Source organism: Opisthocomus hoazin, chromosome 9 (genome assembly GCF_030867145.1).
Source record: "Opisthocomus hoazin isolate bOpiHoa1 chromosome 9, bOpiHoa1.hap1, whole genome shotgun sequence".
Taxonomy (NCBI): Eukaryota; Metazoa; Chordata; class Aves; order Opisthocomiformes; family Opisthocomidae; genus Opisthocomus; species Opisthocomus hoazin.
This window is the reverse complement of record NC_134422.1, coordinates 21,234,115-21,257,532: the sequence shown is the minus strand read 5'-3', so window position 1 is coordinate 21,257,532 and position 23,418 is coordinate 21,234,115. Positions and strand designations below refer to the sequence as shown.

The window sequence follows — 23,418 nt, the reverse complement described above, 5'->3', positions numbered from 1 at the left end:
GATGGGAAGTGCTATAAATGCTGATTTTCCTTGATACCAAGATTTGAAGAGGTCGATTGTTTATGCTGTAGGCTTTGCTTGTGCACAAATCTAGCAGATAGATTTCCTCTTTTTTTTTCTCCAGTTTTTTGGGAAAGTAATCCTTATCAAGAGGAAGGGCTGATGATAACTGGAATATCCAGGTCACTGAAAGTTCAAGTATTTCTCATTATTTTAAGTGCCATTCTTTAGTTACTGATAGTTAAAAATATATTGCTTGTACCTTTCTAACAGGAATTGAAAGCTTGTTGGTTTTTAGAAAGGTAACATCAAATAAATAGATGATTTATTTCTTTCTTTACTTGTTTATTTTTGAAAAGGGCTTCCGCACATTCAAATCATTTACGTTATTTTTTTTTTCTTGGCAAGTAGGAAATACGTTGAGATATGGCAATGACACTTGCTTTTGTAGAAGAGGGGTCTGAAACACACAAAATATTGACTTTATGGCCTTGCATTTGATTTTAAAAGACGTATTGTTTTTCTTAACAAAATGATGGAATCTATCCGTGTTTGGCTGAAAGAATTCTTTAATGTCTTTACAGGAGCTGTATTCTGTCACAGAGACTGGTGGGAATTGCAAGTGGGACTTCAGAAATTTAAATTTCTAAAAGATATATGAATAAATTCTCTTGGGAACAATATAATCTCATAAGATTAGGGCTAGCTGAAAGACTTGGCATAAGCAGTGGGCTCCTAGTGCACTGGTAACAAGGGAGGTAGAAACTCTGCCCAGTCTGCCCTGAGCTGTTTGTGGGAACCTGTGAGAGCGTTGTGGGTGTTCCTCTGGCTGCCTTTTCCACAGCTAGGAAGAATCAGAGAAGAAAGATGATTATTACTGTTTTTTCTACTTTGTCTTAAACAATTGATTAAACAGAAGATGGCACTCAGCCTGTTACAGTTTAATAGGTAGCTGGAATTGTTTATCTGGTGATAAAGAGTGAGCAGCACATCGCTTCTGGTGAGTAGAGACTGGCAGTTTTAATGTCTGGTGTAGGAAAAGTCAGTCGGTTGATGGGGGTGGGACCTATGGAGACAAGGAAGGAGTGAGGACCTGCATTGTGTGGGATACTGCAGCACAATTTCCAGAGGAGTATTTATTGTGAGTCGTGGGCTTTCTCTTTTAACTGCCTCTATGTCATAGCTAAATAAGCTGTGCTTTGATTCTTCTCGCAGCTTTCCTTTAGTTCTGTGGTAGCCATGAGAATAAAGAGTATGTTCTCATTGTTCTAACTCCTTCTAATGTTTACTTTGAAAATTAGATCTGCTTAGCTCCTAGCACAACTGGAAGTTGTCTGAACAGGAAAGGTGCTGTGAGTGAGACCATTTACTGAACACCTTTTTTCTGACCTAAAGTAGTATTTTATATGTTTGGGAATCTATTCTCTTTGTTATGGTTGTATTTTGACTTACTAAAAATCAAGCGATTGCTTCTTTTCAGGAGGAGAAACTACTTTAACTACTCTCTGCGTCATCTTAGCAAATTCTTTAGAAACCAGCAGCTCTTACGGTTTGTACCTGATAGAGGTGAAGAGGCACGGGAGAACTGTGTGTTTGTTCTTTGTGATGTGTAAGTGTTTGAAATGATAGCATGGACTTGGAGTTACTTGGCTAGTGCTGGTTCTACTTTTGGGTGTTTTGACTAAAATGGCGTGTGGAGGATGTCTTTGTGAGAGACATCACCTGTATCAGCTTCTTGGTGGCCCCAGCTGCCAAAGAGGAGGGGAGGGTTTGTAGGTTAAAACTACCCCTGCAAGTGTATTTCCCACCCTCCTGTCACTTGCTGCTCTTGATTTGCACCCATAGGTGTAATCATGGTAACTGGAATTGGCCTTGCTGCCCCGTGCTGGCAGTGGGGCACTGGGAGTGCAGGGCTTCAGTTACCTGTCTGGCAGCTTCTCCTTTGGCAAGGCAGAGACACCAGCTCAAGACGACAAAAAACTGTAAGATCAAAAGTAAATACTTTGGGCTAAGAATGAGAGATGAGAGAATTGGTGAAAAATGGAGAGAGGAATGAAACAGAGGCATGGCATCTGGAAAGAGAAAATGAAAGTATCGGGATCCCTGTTGTTTAATAAGAGGTTGCCAAAAACTCAGTATGACTTCCGAGAAAGTATACGTGGAGATTTTTCCTTGTTTCTCTGGGATGAGAAACATTAAGCATACCTAACCATAAGGAATGTGAAGATGTGCTCGGTGGTGCTGTAATTGGAGAGCCAGGAGACCTTGTGAGACTGCCCGGCCCCGCCTGTGTGTGTGTTCTTTATAAATGCATGAAGCTTCATCTATATAGCTGCTCCACACAGGTTTTGACAAGAATGTTTTATCGGTCCTAACTCTCTGCACTGTAAGTTAGGCACTGTATAAATAAAGCCACATTTTACTGATGTGGACCATGCATTTATTGCTGTGTGTGATTAAGCACAGTCTAGTGATAGTAGAGTTCTAGCAATGAGATTACATTTGTCTGCTTAATGGAAAATAGAGTCCACTAGAATTTGCAAACAAATCTTTCTGTGGCACATAGTCTTCAAGGATTAAATTCTGAGTTAGTTGTGAGAAGTTTCATTTAATGGTCATTTGAAGTCAGTTAAAGATGTAAGAATGAGTATAGAAGGGGAAAAGCAGTACTGCTTCACTTTGCGTTTGGATTTTATTCTGTATTAATAACACGTCATAGGGTGAGGTTTTTGATGTGTGGAGCTTTTTTTGTTAAATAATTGTATTGATGTTCTGTATTGGCTAATAATTTCTTTTTGACAGTTATAGGAAAGCTAAAAACCCACAACCAATAAGTGGGAGAGACGTAAAAAAAGTGTTTGATTCATACATTGTGCAGTGTTCATGTAACCCAGAAGCAACCCAGGCGAGTTGCTGTAGAGACCGAAGTTAAATTTGCAGCTAATGCCACATGTCTTGAATTGTATGCGGAGTACACCAAAACTAATTTAAACTATTAGCAGAGAGGAGGTATAAATTTTGGCAAATCTTCCTTAAGTGGTTTGGAGGTCTGTGAGTACTCCCAGTTCACTGGAGAGGCTGTGAATAGTTAATTATTCAGCAGAGTTCTGAAGTTCAAAACTTTCAGCAACAGCTCGGTCATGTGAAGTCTCGTTACGCAGTCGTCTTTTGCAATGCTGCTCTGGACCTTGTTTGCTCTTCATTGTGAGTGGCTTTAAACTTTGTTTTCCCAAGAAAGATGTGTGTTTCTAATTGTTGTAAGCTAGGTCTTTTGTTTTAACTCTGTGGGACAATCACAGAAGTTAATCTCTTTGGTTATGTTTAAAGTAAACAAACTTTGGTACAGCTCCAGAATCTAAATTGCAACCATATTTTTGGAACCTTTGTGTATTATGTTTTAAATCTATTTTATCTTTCTGTGAGTGTGGCTCCATTCAAGCTTTTTAAGAGAATGTTTATAAGAAATTAAAAAGTTCTCGTGAGGTAATGCGTTTCCACAGTGTGTTTTGGTTTTGTTTCTAATGGTGAAATTCGTTATAATAGTTTATAATACTATCTTTTCCTTGTGAGATTATTGGTGGATTGTGGAAAGTTATTTGAATAAAAGGGGATGCTAGATTTATGTTGTAGGACATGAGAGTCCTGCCCTAAGAATTTACTGTAACATAAACTCTACATCTCCCTATATATTTTCCTTTTATATCATTTTGGTTTTTTTTTTAAAGTGAAATGAGTGAAACTTATTTAGTGATCACTCCTTGCATTCAAGAGTACACTGGCTTGTCACTAAGATGGGAAAGGATAGTGAGAAAATTAAAATGAGAAATCAGCACAGGTGAGGGGAAAATGTGAAAGCATATTGTGACTCGAATGTCAAGATATATTACAACACAGTAGTATTGATTATACTGCTATTTTATTACTGTATAGAATTAAATAAACTAGAGCTGGTAGGATTTGTTTGAATGATTTTGATAATCAAAAGAAAATTCGCCTAGCTAGCCTATATATTAAACACACTGTCAGTGCAATTTGGTTTCATACTTCATAGTACAGTATTTCTGTTTATATTAATCCAGTAAATCTGGTTGCAAAACGCTAAATAGGGTTCTGTGTGTAACCCAAGGGAGACAAAAGTAATTAATTTACTCTTTTAAATGTATATTAAAAATAATTTTTGTTTTTGGCTTCATGTTTATTGTTTCAGGGTTTTGTTGGTCTTTTTTTTAAAAGCAAAAAACCAAGGTAGATACCTTAGCCTGTTGTATTTTCTATCACCACTGATCATATGTTTAAAATATTCTCTCATCCTTTCCTTGCTTGCACACTTACACGGTCTGAGTGAAAAGAATTAAATGTGGTTCACTCCTTTTCTGAGACTTGTTAGTTTGCCAGTATGGAATCATGTATAAATACATACTTGACTTTTAATTTTTATCCATTTATTCTAGAAGAAAATCTAAAGCACCGCCTCCTCCATCTGAAACAAAACCCATTGCTGTTTCTCCATTTGATGACACAGAATCAGCCAACCTCGTCATGGAACAGAAGGAGAATGTAATCGATAAAGACATTGAACTATCAGTGGTCCTGCCAGGAGATGTGATCAAGTATACTACAGTTAATGGGAAGTAAGTTACACAAAATGACATTTTTGTTTAATTTTCTTTTCTTGCTCTAGTTTATTTCAGTCTTTATCCAGGTTTTCATCATTCAGTAACATACATGAGTTGTGTAAGCCTGTACATTTTTTGGTAGGTGTGAAAACACGTTTCATACATTTACCTGCCTTCTGGGAAGACTGTTTTTTTGTGATTCAGAAATTCTGGATGGCACCTATCGGGATGCGTAGCCATACCTGTTGTTCTTTCTAGTCACTGCATATCTCTTAAAAAATACTGGTTTGTAGGAATCACTGATTTTTTCCCCATGTAAGTTTTCCATGTTAGACCTAAAGATGAGTTCCTGCATCCTCTTTGGGTACGAAGTCATGTGCTCAGCACTACTACCTATAGACTACTAGCAGTCTTAAAAAAAGGTGTCATCACTTCAGACAAAATCTATAATGCATTAGAGAAATAGTTTCTAGCTACAGCTTTGTAAAGCTTTTTTTTTAGAATCAAATATATTATGCCTAAGCTGGTTTGAATTTGCAATACGTATTTCAGTCTGCTAATTCATAGTATAGATTGTGCATATAACTCTCAAGTCACCTTTAGTTCACAAAGACCTGGACATTGAATGGTGAGTTGAAATCACAAATCCTGGGACTTAAAATGTTACATTAATTATCATAGCAGATCTACTAAGAAGGGTCCTGTGCAAGGCCTTGTATGGATCAGAACAATTAGGATGTCACTTTGTTACTTTCCTAAGCTGAAATCATAGAATCACACGACCACAGAGTGGTAGGGGTTGGAAGGGACCTCTGTGGGTCATCTAGTCCAACCCTCCTGCCAAAGCAGGGTCACCTACAGCAGGCTGCACAGGACCTTGGCCAGGCAGGTCTTGAATATCTCCAGAGAAGGAGACTCCACAACCTCCCTGGGCAGCCTGTTCCAGGGCTCCGTCACCCTCAGAGGGAATAAATTCTTCCTCATGTTCAGAGGGAACTTCCTGTGCTTCAGTTTGTGCCCATTGCCCCTTGTCCTGTCACTGGGCACCACTGAAAAGAGTCTGACCCAATCCTCCTGACACCCACCCTTGAGATATTTGTAAGTATATATTAGGTCCCCTCACAGCCTTCTCTTCTTCAGGCTGAACAAGCCCAGCTCCCTCAGCTTTTCCTCATAGGAGAGATGCTCCAGGCCCCTCACCATCCTCGTAGCCCTCCGCTGGACTCTCTCCAGTAGCTTTAATATAAGAAACTATTTCTATATTGTGCTTGTGTTAGTGTATTGCCAGTGTCTTTGCTACTGAAAGCAAGCCGACTGATTTATTTATTTATTTATTTATTTAAACCAGGTAATGTAAATGCCTAGTTACACCTACTTTCCCTCTTAATGAGAGATAGAGGCTTTTGTGGCTCGAGTCTGTTTGCACACTTTGCTATTTGCTAGAGTTCATGAGGTGATCACTTAGACATCAAGTACCAGCTTGTTCTCTGGAGCTGCAATGGATGAACCTTTGACTCCCTGTGATTTTCAGAATAACTTAAATCTGAGGTTATGTTCCTCAGAAGAAATGTTCTGAAATAATTGGTGACTACTATGAGGCTTTATGCTGTTCTTGTTAGTGTGTTTACAGCAAGGAATATTGCTGTCTGTAAATACGGTGCCTCCCTCTGCTTTTAAAATTTCTTGAAGACGTGGCTCCATGTCAGGCGCATCTCTTTCTTCCTTTCACTCCCTTTGCCCACCCTTATGAGTACTGTGTGCCCTCTATCTTGCTTTGTTCAGAGCAAAGTGCCAGAAAGAAATGTTGCATGTGTCTCCACTCAGTCAAATTACATTGTGTGTAATTACTCAGTGTTCAAGACAGGCCTCACAGGCTTATCAGGAAGCACACACATTTCCCAATCACTTTTATTATCTCACAGTTACTGGGTTTTTGCCAGTCAAGATACTGCATGGGATTGATTTCATAAATGGCTCTCTTGCAAATAAGAACCTGTATTAGCACTGCTAGGCTCACTCAGAATGAAGGGAGAACACTGTGCAGGACCTGCCGTCCGCTATGAAACATACTTCAAACTATCTTTTCTTCTAGTTCTGTTTTCTTGATAGTCGTATTTTGTGGACAAATAGGCAAGATCCCTCTAGAAATGCCATAAACAGATAAGTTGCTTTAAATAATAAATCTGTTTCCTGTGCACAATCGGAGATGAGCAGCTTCACAACTCCTGAGGAGAGGATACCTTTTTAAATTTCATGCTAGAAAAGGCAAAACTGTGAGTTTGTACAGCCATGTGCTTAAATGCCGTAGTCCACTAGAAGAAACTTCTCTGCTGTTCTCAGATGAAGTTGGGTTGGTTTGCTCCCTGCTTTGGCATAGAGGATAGCGAGACCTATATAGAACAAAGCAAGATGATACATGCATAAATATCATGACTGAGTAGAAGTAGGCAGATGAGGATCAGAATGAAATCCAAAAGGGTTGTTAGAGAAAAAGATTCCAGGAGAGAGTAATTTTTGATCCTTGAGTTGATCTGTGGGCAATTAAGGCGAAAAACTGAGAGACCAGGAAAAGGAAGGACTGCAATAGCTCATTCCTCATTCTGGAACTTCAGGCATGGGTGGATTCTCTTTTTTAAGCCTAGATGCCAATTTGTATTTTGTCATAGTTGGTGATAGGGATTCAGTTCATCTTGTCAGAATGTGACAGTGGCATCGCACTCTCCTATTCAGCAGGATTCCTGCAGGGGGGTCCAGGCAGATGGTTATTTAAAAACAAACCCCCCTAAAAAACATGATAAGAGGAGGGAGTGGTAGGAAATGAAGGTACACTTTTTGGAGGAAGGAATGAGTGAAGCTGTTCGTTTGGTGGTGTGTTTTGTTTTTTTTTTTAATATTGGGACGTTTTTCAGAAAGAGATTGGTTCAGGAGGTACAGCATAGGACTGAAGAATTTTCTGCAGCCAAAGACGAAAAAGAAACCAAATTTGAATTATTTTATTTAGCAGCCTGATCTTTTTTTTGTCCATAAAGAAGAAATGCAGAGTTTGAGAAAGTTTTCTCGAAATTGAATAATTAGTTTCAGTTGTATGCAGGAGTAAATTAACTTTGAGAAAATTAACTTTGAGATTTCAAGTGCAAATATAAGAGTGACTTGCATTTTGGAAATGGTGTGTCAAAGTGCAGGGTGGCATGTTTAGGGCTTCAGTTTCAGACGCCTTTCATAAAGTCCTTAGCTTTGCTGAATTTGTTTCCTTACAGTCCTTTGTGAGTTTCCACCATTCTTGAGTATTTTCAGTCATTAGAGTATTCTTAATGAACAGTTGGTTTACTCCATGTAGCTGGCTAGTGAATAACAAGCTTTGTAGTGTTGCCCTACTTTTCAAAACCTGTTGTACTTACATTTGTCAGTAACAAATTCTGGGGGTTTTGCTGATTTTTTTTGTTGTTCTTCATGAAAACAAATGTCTTTTGCTCTTTAGAGAATAGGATTAGTAAATATTTTTGCAGGGAAGGCCATGAAGCCATAGGCTTAAATAATCAGAGATCTGTTGAAAGCCAGACTGTGTGTAGGTTTCTTTTCTTTTTTTTTTTTTTTTTTACGATTCCATCCCTACCTAGGAATACTTTTGGTGGTTACTGAGAGAGTTTTGTCTGTTCAGTGGTGCTTACTGTGAGTCTCATGATGGGAAGATCTTGTTCCTGAAGTTTGGTTGTGTAAGAATCTCAGCTTTTTTAAGTAGCAAGTTTCTAGCCCTCGTTTTTGGAGAGGAGTGTAGAAATTTAATGCATTTTTTTTTTCCTTGAAACGCTTGATCCAGTATTTGTAGTGACACCTTTCACTGTTGGTTACAAACAGAACATGGCTTGATACATTCTAGGTGAAGTTTCATCCTGTAACTATCATTTATGTGATGTAATGAGCGGCTGCTATTAGCCACTTTATTGTTATTTAGTCAGGTAGCAATAACCAGAGGAAAACAGGTGAGAGATGAAGGGGTGCAGTAATATGTAAGTAAATTTATGATCAGAGATTTCCAGAAAACTAAGTAATGTAATGAAGGTAAGTTCCAAATAAAAATTTTACTGAAGTTAGATAAAGGAGGGCAAGCAGATGATGCACTCTGAGACAGCTGATGGCCCCTTCTTGGAGTTTTACCAAATATTTACTAAGTATTACATTATGGAAGCTGTTAAATTTACTGTGATTCCTCTACCTGCAATCCTTGAAGGCTTTAGCAAAAAATAGTTTTACAGGTTTTGGGGGATGCAATTACGAAAGGAGATTGCTTTTGTATCACTGCAGGAATATCTGCCCAGAGCAGTTGTTGAAGGTGTCTTGGCCTCCAGTGGAGGCGGGGGTCTTAGTCTAGCATCCTCCAGTCAAGCAGGTCTTTTCTGGAAGTACCAATGGAAAGCAAATTTGCACTCAGTCACTGTTTTCATGTACTAATTTGCATGTACCTGTCTTCTGTTTGTGAGCAGCTGTGTTTCTCTTATCATTCTGCCACTGCTTGTGACTCTGGTTACCGTGAGGGCTCGCCCCTGTCACTGGGGTGCAGTGCCATAGGACAGCTTTCTGCGATCTTTGCTTGTGAATACTCGTCCTGGCCATCCTTGGTGTTCTTACCCTTCTTCAGTAACTGAAGGCCAGAGAAGGACAGCCTTTAAAGCCAGTCAGTGTATAAAAATTACACCAGAAAAAAAGTAATGGGTAACTTATTGGATAGGCCGATAACCGGAAAGGTCACTACAGAAGTGGCATCTGCTGTGCCCTCTGGCTCCCTCCTACCCTCCCCTCTCCTGCCCTGCCCGCAGTGAAATGGGGGAATGACAATATTTGCGTTTGCAGCTCTTTTCTTATTAGGGTGAGATGGATGTACTTGTGCTGTTATGGGTTAGAGGTACAAGAAATAGAGTAGTTCCTTCTGCTTTCTTCTAATCGGGGCAGTGTGTGATATATGCAAGAGAAGAATTGAAATAAACTCTCTGGTTTAGCTATGTGAAAAGGGAGGAATAGTTATTTTTCTGCAGTGCTCAGTGCATTTCTCATGGTATTCCTCAGAGTGATGTAGATCATCTAGATGAAGGCAGGAGTATATTACATTCTTCTGTAGCTCTTCAGACCATCTGATAGCTGTTTTTTGATACCTTGGAGCATCATTTCTATATGGTTTTTTTGGTTTTATTGTTCCTCCTGCCTTTGTCTCCTGAGGCAAGTACTCTCCTGCCACTTAAGCAGGCAGAAACTTTCCTCTGGGGGAAAAAACTAAGAGTCACAGGTGTGCGGTAACTGTAACTGTCGGCTTTCAAACTGCTTCCATCTTCTGGAAGTGCAGTGTGTGCACCAGAGAGTCCAGCCCTGCTTCTAGAAATCAGAAGACAGTTTGCTTAAGGAACACTTGTTCTTTAAGACCAAGTGAAAATAGGAATTATATTCTAGGGTTAATTAAGAGACACACACACACACACACACACCAGTGTTCACAGTAATTTCTACCACTGAGTCCTCCTTAATGCTTTTTACAGAACTGTATCATATGAAAAGTCTGTTTTAACTTTCTACTTAATAAATGTATTTATCATCTTTGTATTATCTAGAGTTCTGCTTAGTTTGATGGCTCTTTATAGAAGCTATCTATTTCCACATTTGGCTATGCTACCAGAATACTTGCATCTGCTATGAGATTACATCTAGAATTTAAGATTTCTGATAAAGCCATGCCAACCAAACCCTATACTGTTTTTCTCTTGGACACTTCAGTGTTCTTTTCAACATAGCATTTGATTGCTTCACGGACTTCTGATTATTTTCATAATATCCTTGTGAGACAGAGCAGGTGATAGATTTCCCTGTTTGTAGCTGTAACTGAGAGATGCAGAGGGCGTAAAAATGAAATACTTCTTACAAATGATTACCCAACTCTAAAAATTGTTGAGGAATGACCAGTTCCAGTGACCTGACAGTACCTTATTCAGTTGCTGTAACGTGCAAAGTTAGGATAATTCTCCTTACCTTTGGTCTATTTAAACTTCTATGCCACTTCTATTTAAAGTACAGTTTTAATAAATTTATTCCAGTAGCAACTGGGAATGTTCTGCTTATCTTAATACACTGTTCTGCATATTCTTGATTGAGCACTGGGAGAACAAGGGCATGCAGTTAGTGACTACGTATGAAAAATTCGGTTTGCCATTGTGAAAAGGACATCTGTTGCATCACACGGAGCTTCTCAAGAAATTGCATTCAACTACTATATTGTCATTTAGCTTATTTCTCTCTGTATTAAACACCTGGCTCTCATTTTGGGATCCCTAATGCAAGACCACCTTAAAAGGTGACTTCCTCAAACTTCATTTCTCCTGTTTCCTCCAAATGGCTCATGCTCAGAATTTCTGAAAATAAAGTCTCTTGTAACTTCAGGATGGATATAAAAGTTTCAGGCTTTGGAATGAAACTGTTCTTAATGCATAGCAGGCATTTATCACCACAGCTACAGATCCCGTGAAATGTCAGGTGAGGTGGCTAACCTACATGTCCCTGCTGACCTCAGGAAAAGCATCACTTGACACAAGCGAAAATTTCCGCCTTTGCTCAAGCACTTGGCACACTTCTGTGCAAGCTGGTTTCATTTTCTTTTTAGTGGTGTTTTTGGGGGCTTAGCTTTTGGGATTGGTTTAGGCTGTTTTGATTTTTCTGGGTCTTTTTTACATTCAGGATATTTAAAGTTGGTGTCTGGCAGTAATTATTTAGTTATGGAAGGGAAAGAATGACTTGGGTTAAATGTTTAGCAGCATGATTTGTTATAGCCTGCTTAATTGTCGTCTGTTGTGACAGTTCCATTTTTCTTTTACAGGAAGCCCATGATGGACTTGCTGATCTTTCTCTGTGCACAGTATCATTTAAATCCATCAAGTTATACTATAGAGTTGGTGTCAGCAGAAAATAGCCAGATTAAATTCAAACCCAACACACCAGTGGGAATGCTTGAAGTGGAAAAGGTGATTGTAAAGCCAAAGCAAATGGACAAGAAGAAACCTGCTCCAGTCATACCAGAGGTGAGAACTAAAATTAAAGCATATTGAGAAGTTAGAATCACTGTTGTACTTGACAAGTTGAGCTGGTGGCTCAGCCGCTTGTTTCAGCTTTTTCTGTTGTGTCTCATCCTCTCGCCATGCACCCCTGTGAAATGCTTGGCTCCGTGTTCTTGACTACCTCCTCTCAGGTAAAATATATCTCAATTTGTTGCAGCAAACTTCTTTGCTGCCGAAAGAAGGAAACATTACAATATTATTTGAAAGCCCACGCCTTACTATCCTTTTGGCAACTTCTGCAGATGAAGTGTGGCTGAATACAGCCTGCCGCAAACTGAAAATCAACAACTTGTGCCATCTGTCAGGCTGTGATATATATGCCCTTCCGATTGTATGTTCATTTTCCTTTAATACATACTGTACTGTTTTGTTGTTACTCGGCTTTTTAATATACCCTGAAGAAGGGAGGAACTTTTAGAAGTACTAAAGCAACTTCTGGGTGTTGCCTAAATCTTTCCCTCCGCCTTTGTGGTTCTGCTGTATAGAAGAATATTGGGTTTCAGTTTACCTAAAGTGCTTTATACAGGGCCAGGAGAGCTCTTCTGCTGCCCTTTACCTTTGTCCTACCCATGTGCTCCTGGCTTATTGGCTGATGTCTGCAGCTGCCAAACGTAACCTAGAGGGCATCTCGCTCCAGGCATGTACCCTGCTGACAGGCAAACGGCAGATGAGAAAGCAGGAGCAGACTGGGTCATGTGACCTTTTCTTGAGTAGAAGGGAATCACAAAATAGTTCGTAGGTTCTCTTGTGTTATTACTGAATCCGTAACACTGATGAAGTTGGCCATAAGGGGAATTTCTGCGATTACTGTAAGGCTGTTAGAAAAATGCCAGTTGTTCCAGAATTTGTGCTGGTATTTATTGGAATTCTCTTCTCTTCAGCAAACAGTAAGAGTAGTGATAAACTACAAGAAGACACAGAAGACCGTAGTAAGAGTTAGTCCACATTCACCCCTTCAAGAACTCATACCGATTATCTGTAGTAAATGTGAGTTTGATCCTTCACACACTCTGCTGTTGAAGAATTACCAGTCTCAAGAACCCCTTGATGTGACAAAATCTCTTAATGACCTTGGACTGAGAGAATTATATGCCATGGATATCAGTCGAGGTAAGGTAACTTGCGTAAATTGCAGTTACAGAAAAGATAATTACTTAGTATTTCAATAATGTATATGTTTTGTTGGGGTTTTTTACTTATGAAGAAATTAATTTCTAGCAAATTAGTATATATTTCATTAGTCTTCCACAAAATTGAAACTGGGAGAAGTTTACCTGTACTTATGTTTGAGAAGTGCTATATAAAGGTTTTATTTTCTAACAAAGTGTTACGAGATACCAGGAAAGATGGCTAAGTACAAATCATCGCTTAAAAACAGCTCCTTCCTATTCTTCCCCCACCCTTTCCCTCAAAAGACACACACCACTGTATTTCCATTAGCTCATAGAAAAGACATAGAATCATGATGAGCTGAAAAGAACAGAAACATTAGAGAAATTTAGTTTTGTTTTAAAATTATTAAAAATCTTAAGTGTTAGAACATTGTGATGGTATTTATATATATTTCTGAGTGCTGTTTGCTAGTTTTGTAGGTTGTGAAGGAAGAATAAATCTCTTTTTAATCATGGTCCAACAAGGGCACTATGAACTAACTTCCTCATATTTGTACAGACATTCCTATGCCTGGTTTTATCTTCAGCTGTAAGCCTGTCTGTTTTAAAGAAGGGTTTATTGTACTGTGATTAAAAATTCTGTACAATGTGTTTGTTCTGTTTCAGGTGTTTCTCACAGGAAATTTTACCTCAATATAGAATGCAGTAATATTGGCTCATTCCTGTTCTTGATCACTGTTCCATTTGCTTGTTTTCCTTTCTGCTCTAAAGCTTGAGGGGTTTTGTTGGGTTTTTTTGTTTGTGTCTTTTTTCCCCCCTTCTACCTAAATACGGTAACCTTATCGTCTGGTGGTTACACTTTCAAGAGTTCTTTCAATTACTTCCCAAAGGCCAGTTATCTTGAAGAACAGGAGAATGACAGATTTGGAAAATATGTCCTTTTGCCATGGAGAAAACAAAAATGAAGTATCTTTATCTTATTCACTGGAAAACAACGTATTTGTACTTGCCCAAACATGTTACTTGGCCTATATGTGCCCATAGTACATTGTCTTGTTTGTCTGGCTGCTGCTTCCATCTGCAGACTGGCAGAGCTGCCTTTCGCACAGCATGACTGTGCTTCATTTGAATCAACAGCCAGAAATCCTTAGGAGAGAATACGAGGGTGTATATGCTTTCTACATGGCAGTGCCCTACTAGGAAATTTAGATATACTTCAGTTCTCTTGTTATGAAGTAGTTTGGCATTTCAATTTTGCAGACAACTTCAAAGCTGTGAATTTTCAGCTTTCTCTTGAGATTAAATGGTGAGATGTACCTTTTACTTAATAGAGTTTAGATTCAGATTTTATTTTATTCAGATTCTATTTTAATTTTACATTCCTCTTTATTTACCAAGTTTGGACTTTACAGAGCAAACTATACTATATACCGATTTTCCTCTTTCCTTCAGAAATATAAGTGGAGCCTCTCTCCTTACTTACAAGATTCCAGTCTTGGAATATCTTTTGCTTCAGCTTACTTTTTCCTAAAGTTGAAGCTTCAGCTTGGCTTTCTGTGTTTGTAACTTATAACTGTGTCCTTGATTCAGATTCACATCTTATGTCTTTCTTTTTGTCTTTCTGTAGCCACATCACCAGTTGATTTAAATTTACCGTCTTTGCAAGGTACGATTTACTGAAATAGGCAGCGAAACTGTAGCACTTAAGTGACATTACCATCCGCTCCTGTTATAACATCTGCTTAACTGTGACATGAGCAATTATCTCTGTCCTATCATAAATACATATTTAAAAAGATAATACAGAAGTGGATATACCCAGCTGTATATAAAGTGTTTCTGTACGGTTTTACCCTAGATTGATTGATTAAATTTACATTCATGTTTATATTGATACTTGGTACCAAGAGCCCGTAGTGGCCTTGCTGACTTCTGTTGCTTATTGCACTCTCATTCAATGGGATTTCTTTAAGAAAGACAAATCTAGTAAAAATTAGAGACAACCTTTAGATTTATAAGTCATCTGCATGAATAAGATAATGTAAGGAGGATAAATTCTGCAAGATACCAGAATTGACTGCCTTTACTATGACTGCCACGCAGTTTGGTGTGCAGCACCTATCAGGTGTTCCAGTGAGCCTTCTCCACAGTCACACTCTGCGCAGCCTTGTGCCTGACTTGCCATGACTTTAAACTGTTAGGAACTGAGAGCTGGAGAGGTTGATGCTCTTCTCCCCTTTTACAGCCTATGTGACATGAACCATAACATGACAAGCGATGGGCTGGATTAAGAGCTGGGGGTATTAACAGCATCTGAAACTCATCCATTCTGAGTTCTGAGAAAGACAGGAGGAACATGGATGGTAGGAAACCTGTTCATTTTGCAGTGTTTAGAAAAACTATTGATATAGGTGATTTATGGTGCATTTTGTATATCCTTCCAGGAGGCATATGACAGACAGTGAAATAGTAAGAATGCAGGAGAAATCATCAGTGCAATAAATAACACCTAGAACAATTGTTTTCTATTTTAGACTCCTACCAATCTGAAAATTTAGATGTTCTGAAGGAGAAAGAAAATAAAGGATTTTTCAGCTTTTTTCAACGAAGCAAAAAGAAAAGAGAACAAGTAAGATGTAACTCTGTATTAGCAAAGCTTCTAGAAACATATTCATATTGAGAAATCGGTACTGTTGATTGTTTTCCAGAAGGTATAAGTAACTTGGATTTTTTTTTTCCTTCCCTCTGCACCCCAAGGCTGCCAGTGCCCCAGCAACTCCATTGATGAGCAAACCAAGGCCAACATTTATCATGAGATCTAACACTGTTAGCAAGCAGTATGATTCAAACACTCTGCCATCTGAAATGCCGAAGAAACGGAGAGCTCCTTTACCGCCTATGCCAAATTCTCAGAGCGCTCCCCAGGAACTTGGACAAGCTCAAGTCAGACCGGCGTGTGATACTGTGAAATCTAACAGCCTTGATAGGGATGAACAGGTTAGTTACATTTGCTTCGCTTCTCTTAAATCAAGAAGTTTAGACATGATAATCCTGATAACCCTGTTAATATCTGCTGAGGCTTGACATAAATGGGAAATAAAAGTGTAGTACTTGCTTTTAAAAATTTTAGTTTAAAAATAATGACTGAAATTGAAAGATGTGTTCCTTTTAAATTTTATATCTTGCACCCTAAGTAGCTGCTGTATTTTGAAAAGGCAAACCCAACGTCTTATATAGGTTGGTTTTGCAAGCACCTTTTTGTTCTTTTCTATGAATATTTTATATATTTAAGTGTGAGAACATGTCTCACTTTATCATCTCTAGTAATTGATGTTTGATATTTCCAGTCATTTTTAATGTTAGTTATGTGTGCTAAAGAGTAGTTCGTGCTTTACGTTACGTTCTGGTAAAAGGTGGAAATCTTGGGAAGTAGTCTTAACATTCTTGTGCTCCCAGCAAGTTAAAGTAAGGTTTTATTTTAATCAGTTAGGGATATATTTAACTGAAGCTATGGGATGTGGGCTACACATTCAAGTAACCTATATATCCCATGCAATGCAGAAGGTCTGCCAACAGAATTTGGGAAAATTGACACATTAAGTATTATCCCGGTATTGCACATATTGTCAATTGTGAATTGCAATTAAAGATCAAGACTAAAATTGTTGTTATAATTTTTTTATTTCATACTTTCCTTTGAATGCAGTATCGAAAGGTGGTCTTTAATAAATGAGGTTGTTGGCATGTTAGAAAAATAAAATGCAGCGCTAAGAAATACAAGTCTGAGGGATTAATTTTGTGTTAAAGACAAGAAATTTCAAACTGTGACTTTCTTTATACAATGACTGACTCTTTCATTGATGCACAGAACCACAAGAGAGCACTGTTTAACAAAAGTTCTGAATTTGTGCATTGTGTCCTGCTGAAAAGCTTTATCATTTGAAGACAAACGTTTCTTTCTGTATTTTAATAAACTTTTTGGAGAGAGAAAATATTTTTTTCCTCATGTTGTTTGTCTTTTAACTGAATTCTGATTTTCTGAAAATAATTTATTAATGTCAACATGCTTTAAATTATTAATATCCTATTATGTCTAACAGTAATGTATGACTACTGGGCTAGGATCTGTCACTCAACAAAATTGCTTAGATTTATTATTTTGTACTGACATTTCTTATTCATCTAAACTGATTTGAAAGAAGTTGAATAGCTCACGAAGAAAGGACAGAAGTCCACATGAAGCTATATTTTTGTGTGTATTTTCTGTTTTGTACTACTTTGTGCAGCTCCCTTAGAAGCCTTTGGCATGTGTTTTTCAAGATGACTTGTGTTTCATTCTGATTTGGTTGCACAGTGATTTATCAGGTAATACAGAGCTTGAGACTTAAATGTGGGCAAAGATTTGCTCTGTGCTTTGAATTTTCTTGATTCATGTAAAATATTTTGTCTTTGTAGTATCTGCTTTCCAGTAAATACCATGTAATGAATGAATTTGGACTGCATTGCTCAACTTGATCAGGGAACTCTTACGAGGGATCCTGTGAGAGACTTCCTTGGAGGATGAGGCTGCTCCTTGGAAGAGTGCTCAGATATTTTCAGACAGCTTTCCTGCAGCACAGGAATGGTCCGCTCCCCTAAGTGGGAAAAGGAGTAGGCATGAAAATAAACAGGCCTACGTAAATGTGCTACTGAGAGAGCTCACATGCAAAAATAAGCATGTGAGGGATGGACAGGGGACAGAGCAATTGCCAAAAAGAAATACAGAGGTACTTCTTGAACATGTTGAAATGGAGTTAGCAATACAAAGGCAAGCCTGGATCTCGAAGTGGCAGGAGGTGTCAAGAATAAAAAGAAAGGCTTTTGTAAGTTGGTGGCAAGCAGAAGTCGAAGGATGAGGTCATCTACCTTTATTTTAGCAACGTATTTGTCACAGTCTACCACAACTTTTTTTTTTTTTTTTTTTTTTTTTGGTTGAAAAAACAGTAAGGTATGGACTAGACAGATGAACCACAAGATAGGACAAAAACTGGCTAAACAGCTCAAATGTTGGTAGTTAATGACTTAAAGTTAGACTGGTTGTCAAGTGGAGTTCCTGAGGAGTTGGTAGTATGGCCAGTATTGTCAAATATCTTAATAAACGACCTGATGATGGAATTGTATGCAGCCGCAACAAACTTGGAGTTGACACCAAACTGAGTGGAGAGGTAGGTATACCAGAAGAGCCACCATTCAGGGAGATCATGACAGGCTGGAACGGCATGATGTTTAGAAAAGATGCACGTGAAATTCTCAATCTGGAATTGAGTAATTCCAAGCACCAGTACTGGCTGGGGTCTGGCTATGTGACCCACCTTGAATCCAGTGTACTTAATACTTTTTAGGCCGCATCTGTACTACTATGTCCAGATTTGGTTCCTGCAGTTCAAGACAGAGATTAAAAATAGGCAGGAGTCCAGTGGAGGGCCACCATGATGTTTAAAGGTTGGAGAACGTGAATGTTCTAGCGAGAAGAAGGCTCAGAAGGGATCTAACACACTCTTCTGGTACCTAGAAGGTGTTACAGGTAAAGTAGAGGTATACTCTTCCCAAGGATGCATGGTGACAGGATTTGAACCAATGGGTGCTAGTTGCCTAAGAGGAAGTTCCATTCAGATACAAGAAGACAACTAATCACTGTGAGAACAACTGAACATTGGAACAGGTCGCTCAAGTGAACTGGTGGAAGCTCCCTCATTGGAAATATTGAAGACTTCCCTTGACAGGCTTCTGTAATAATCTAATCTAAGACCTTGCATTCAACAGAAGGTTGGACCAAATGATCTCCAAAGGTTCCTTCCAACTTAGACTTTTCTATTTCACATGGGTGAATCAGACTCTTGATTTTCAAAACTGTATGTGCATAATTAGGAGAACAGAAAAAAATATAATAGGGCTCCATCACTAATAGAAACCAACAAATACTTGTTTTTGCTGTGAGATCAAGCACCGCTTGGGTAATGCTGGCAAGGGGAAGACTTCGAAGCTCGTTTCTTAGAGCTTCCCCTGCAGTCTGTAAAATAAACAGAAAGGTATCTCTAGCTATTGAGACTTCTGGTTTCACTTAACTGTAAAATAAAGGACAGTTCCTTTAAATACACAAGGTGTTAGGCAAGGGACAATGTAAAATAGTGTTATTTAAATAAAAATGTCATATATAGGATTTGTAACCTTATAAATGAAATTGGGCAATATTTAAATACATAGTAAGAATCAATCTTTACTCCAGTCATTTACATACGAAGGACAGAACTTGAGATGAAACATATAAGCATTGTAGAATAAAGTAAATTTTGATGGTTGCACAGCATTTCTTCATCTGTATTGTGCATTAATGTTTTCTCAGCTCAAAGTGACCAATTTATACTTGTTTAATCTAAGTCAGTTCTCAGTAATGAGGCAAGTACAATGGTCACGACAGACCACAATTATTTCATTGTAAATAATATAGGAATTTGGTCTCTCGTATTCCCCACTGTTGAAAATGTGCATCCTGCTGGTAGGATTTAAAGTCTTTTTCGGGTTGCTCACCAGGCCGATTGGTGTGTTTGCTGGGCTATTTAGTATGGCTGGGAGTTTCACTGTTACTGCAGTGTCCCATTAAGGTAATTTACAAAACTTGGCATATACTTTTTTTTTTTTCTTAAGGGTTACTTTTTATCTGCTTTTCCCTTACAAGAAGTGTTTCCTTGCAAATCATATTGCTTTTAAGAATGTCAAAGTTCTGAAGCCTGCCCTTCAGTTTGTTTGGCAGACCACAGACATACTTTATTTCTTCTATGGACCAGGATGACCTTCTGCACGTGCCTCAGTATGGACAAATGTCTTCTGTAACATCTGCAAGGAAGACAAAGTGAAATGTCAGTTTTGCCTGGATAAACTGTTCGCCTGGGTTTGATAGAAACATGCCAAAGTAGTAACATCAGACAGCAGTGAAATGAGCCAACTTTAAGGGAACAGTGTTCTCACTGTTTTCTTCAAATTCACAGTGCATTGTAGTCCAATTTCTCACAGTATGAACAAGGGTTTTAATGTTTACCTCCTACAGCTTCTCCACCTCTTTTCCCTTAAAAAAGAAAGTGCTTTCTCTTTATATGAGCAGTTACATTCTGGTATGAGGGTTGGAATTTTTTCTGCTGCAATTTCGGAGTGATGATAGAATTAGTTTTTGGAGTTATGTTCCTATTTTTAGGGGAGAAATTAGTACAATGGATGTAAGGGTAGCTTTTACAAATTATTACATAGCATGATTTGCTCATTTGTTATGAGATGCAGATGACCACTAGTACAGCTTAAATGGTTAATGTTTGTCCAGCAGATTTCTGTGTTAAATCAGGTTGGAAATGAGCATGTTAGTTTCTAATACTGATATCCCTCACTTTCTTATTCAGTTCTAATTTTGGGCAAGATGGCTTTTGCCAGAAGTATGTTTAGAACTAGCAAGTTTAAATACACTAGCAAGTAGGGAGGACTCTCAAGGGTTTTTGCAAAGTGCTGTTGTATAATGCAGTATGTGTATCTTCACAGTTTTCATAAAAGTGAATGCAATTTCTTAGTAATAACACTTCTTTAAAAGAAAATTTCTCCTAAAAGAAAAATATTTGATTATGCCGAAAATGCCATTGCTAATTTTCTTCCTAATGCTTTATAAAAACTAGATATCTTCATTTTATCCCATGAACACTTGTCTCCTTACGCTGTTTTCAGTTATTGTGAAAGAGCTTATGTAAACGATGTCTGGGTAGGAACAATGAAGTGGAGATTTTTAGTCAGAACATTTACTGTTTGAAAGATGGATAGAACTTCTCAGCTGTAGAAATATAGCTTGCTTTTATTTACACTATCCTAACTCCTAAAGAAATTTAGATCTCCAGTCTACCCCTTAGAAAAGAGAGAAGGAGAAGATGGAAGTATGGAGGAAGGGTGGGAAGCACGTAAAGCATGAAGTATTTTTGAAAAGATTTATTAGTCACTGTCATGGAACAGCTTAGTTAAGGTTTCTGGGAGAGGTGAGTTCCGTGCTTAAGAAGTTCCACCAGAGGCTCAGTTGCCTGAAACTTGATGGTCAGCCCTTTGAAGGAGAAGTTGGGTTATGATGCAGAGAACACTGTGACCATCTGGGAGGTCTTGAATTAGAACCAGTGTTACCTGGGAGAAGACAATGCTCAGGACTACCTATTTGCTCTTGCTGAAGTTTGCATGAAGATCATTTGATAGGATTCTGATATGATTCAGAATTGGTGGTGAACATTGCATGCATCCACTTTTCAGTTTACCAAATGCATAAACTTATCCCCTTACTGTATTTACTTCTGTACCAGCAAGTATGTAGAGAAATCACAGGAGAGAATAGTAATATTGGGTGTTTGGACAGAATAACACCAGCTGAGTTTCTCCAAATATATTCTGTATGTCCTTTCTTTCTGATAGGTCAGAGGGATGTTACTTTCTCTGTAGTACTTTGGCTAAGTTTAAGTATTTTGAGAAGCTTCAGTCATGTAATAGAAAATGAGTGCATTAATCATGGTAAGAGCAAATACAGTTTTTTCCCTGTTACTCCTTGGACATACATTTGTTTGCATACTTTTACAAAGGGAAGAAAGAAATACTAGCAATGTGCTTTGATATCCCAGTTGCCCATGTATCTTCTGTTAAACCTAGTTATCTGTGGAGCAGAAGAGGTGGGTACTGGTGGCAGTGACCCTTGGGGTGAGGTATGCTTTCTAGCACACTGAAATGCTCCACTACTGCTACATTCTTTCCTAAGTACTTTTGGTGTTTTGTTTTTTTTTTTCCTTCCATTCCAGCTGCAAAATTACCGTGGCTTAATTACCTTTCCTTGGATTTTTGAAATGCTAAGAAGGGCCAGGCAGTCTGTCTGCCACTGCTTACAGAGGCTGGAACTAGGGAAGTGCTGGCCTCTCCAAATGTCTGCTTGGGGTGGGGTGGGATTTGGTGCCAAATTTATCTGTACACATTTGAGTGTAAAAAGCTTCATATCCACCCTTGCTTGTTCCAGGATGGAGAGGGTGTACAGCGTTAAAAGTGGAACTTCTGCATATGTTGAGGAACTTATGACAGAGTTCACTGGTGTTTCTGCACAAGCACAGTTAACTAGTGATTCTAACATGATTTTTAATTGAAGTGTAACTGATAAAGCACTGGTTATCCTTGGCAGTTGGTATGACACATGAATACCCAGATGTATATTCCAGAACTTTGTCAGATACGTCTTTATAAGATTATCTTTTTTTTTTTCCATCTGTTTAAAGTACTATTTTCACATTACAGCCTTTGTTAGGATTTGAAAGCTCTTAATATTCATATGTTGAATAATTCCTGAGAAAATCTGTTCAACACTTGAACCTTAACTGGAACATTTAGTACTTTCTCGAAATCTCTCTTTGGAAATCGTTTGTTTCTTTGGATGCAAAGGGCAGTAGAAAGGCTTAGAAAAATCTTCTAGTAGCATTTGTGCTCCTATGCTGAGAACATTATTTCCCCCCTACACACATACTCTTTCTGTGCAGGAGGGAACTCTGGTGACATCTGTTTAGCTGAGCGAGAATGTGCAGAATTCTGTGCCAGCCGAAGCAGCTGAGGGTGCAGACCTGTGAACGGAGAAACAGCGTCTTTGTGCAGAACGCAGGGACTGCAGCCTGGAGAGCAGCTACCAAAGAGGAGAAAAATAGAACTGCCCAACAGCAAGGAGGAGAATGATTTCACAATAAAAAAAGCCTCATGTGGGGAAATAATACCACATTTGACGTCCCCTCCTGCATAAATTCAGATGATGAATGCTATTCATTCTTTGAAAAAGTGATTTTTGTTGTCTGTTGTTTTAATCTAGAAACTGACTTTTTGTTTAAAAACTGTTCAAGCATGCAAGTATTTTTAATTAGGAGTGGAGTGCTATGACCATATCCGCTGCTGTTGTTAAAAGAACATTTCTCCTTGTGCTTTGGTTTTTTTCTCCTTAAAACCGCAAGTCCTAGTTTGCTGTAAAAGGTTTGAGTTGCTTGCTTTGGCATTAAAGTGATAGGTAGAAGAATTGTGTGAACACTTTGGGCAGTGTTGCCCCTTACAGTGCAGTAAGGTATCCAAGGGATCTGTCATACCTGACATCGAGGTGGGACAAAACAGATGACTGAGTATGCCCGGGGTGGCTTGGAGGATGGCTTTTACCGTCCCAGTTCGTTCATTCAGGTATTCTACTGAGATCTAACAGGAGCTGCCAAACATTGCTTCCTAGGCAACTTGTGCCAGTATCTTTTCTCTTGTGAGTCATTTTCTTTCTAGCTTTCATAGCGTATAACCAGACACTCTAGCTTTTTGCTCTTTAATATCCCCCTCACTGTAAGATTTGTATTAGTTTGGTGGTAGCTTTCTATATGATAAGCGTCTCTGTCAACAGTTCTGTGTCAGTGATGTTTCCAAAAGGATCATCAGTGAAACAAACTTTTGTATGTGTATTTATGCCACCTCTGTACCTTGATTTTCTGCTCTGTGAAGTGGGCTGGTTAATGGAAGCACAGAGAAGTTCTGTGAAGATAACCCCACATC

At 38.5% G+C, this 23,418-nt stretch overlaps 1 protein-coding gene across 4 annotated transcripts in view; it reads left to right on the top strand.

Moving 5' to 3' along the window:
* COBLL1 (cordon-bleu WH2 repeat protein like 1) overlaps positions 1-23,418 on the top strand; it is a 95,179-nt gene that overhangs the window by 53,645 nt on the left and 18,116 nt on the right. For 2 of the 4 annotated variants that reach the window (XM_075431047.1, XM_075431049.1), the window contains exons 2-7: positions 4,455-4,631; positions 11,470-11,671; positions 12,589-12,817; positions 14,447-14,485; positions 15,354-15,448; positions 15,577-15,816. In XM_075431047.1, the coding sequence (XP_075287162.1) occupies positions 4,455-4,631; positions 11,470-11,671; positions 12,589-12,817; positions 14,447-14,485; positions 15,354-15,448; positions 15,577-15,816 (982 nt within the window). Of the gene's footprint in view, positions 1-4,451; positions 4,632-11,469; positions 11,672-12,588; positions 12,818-14,446; positions 14,486-15,353; positions 15,449-15,576; positions 15,817-23,418 lie in introns of all 4 variants that reach the window. The other 2 variants (XM_075431046.1, XM_075431048.1) reach the window with 1 other exon arrangement.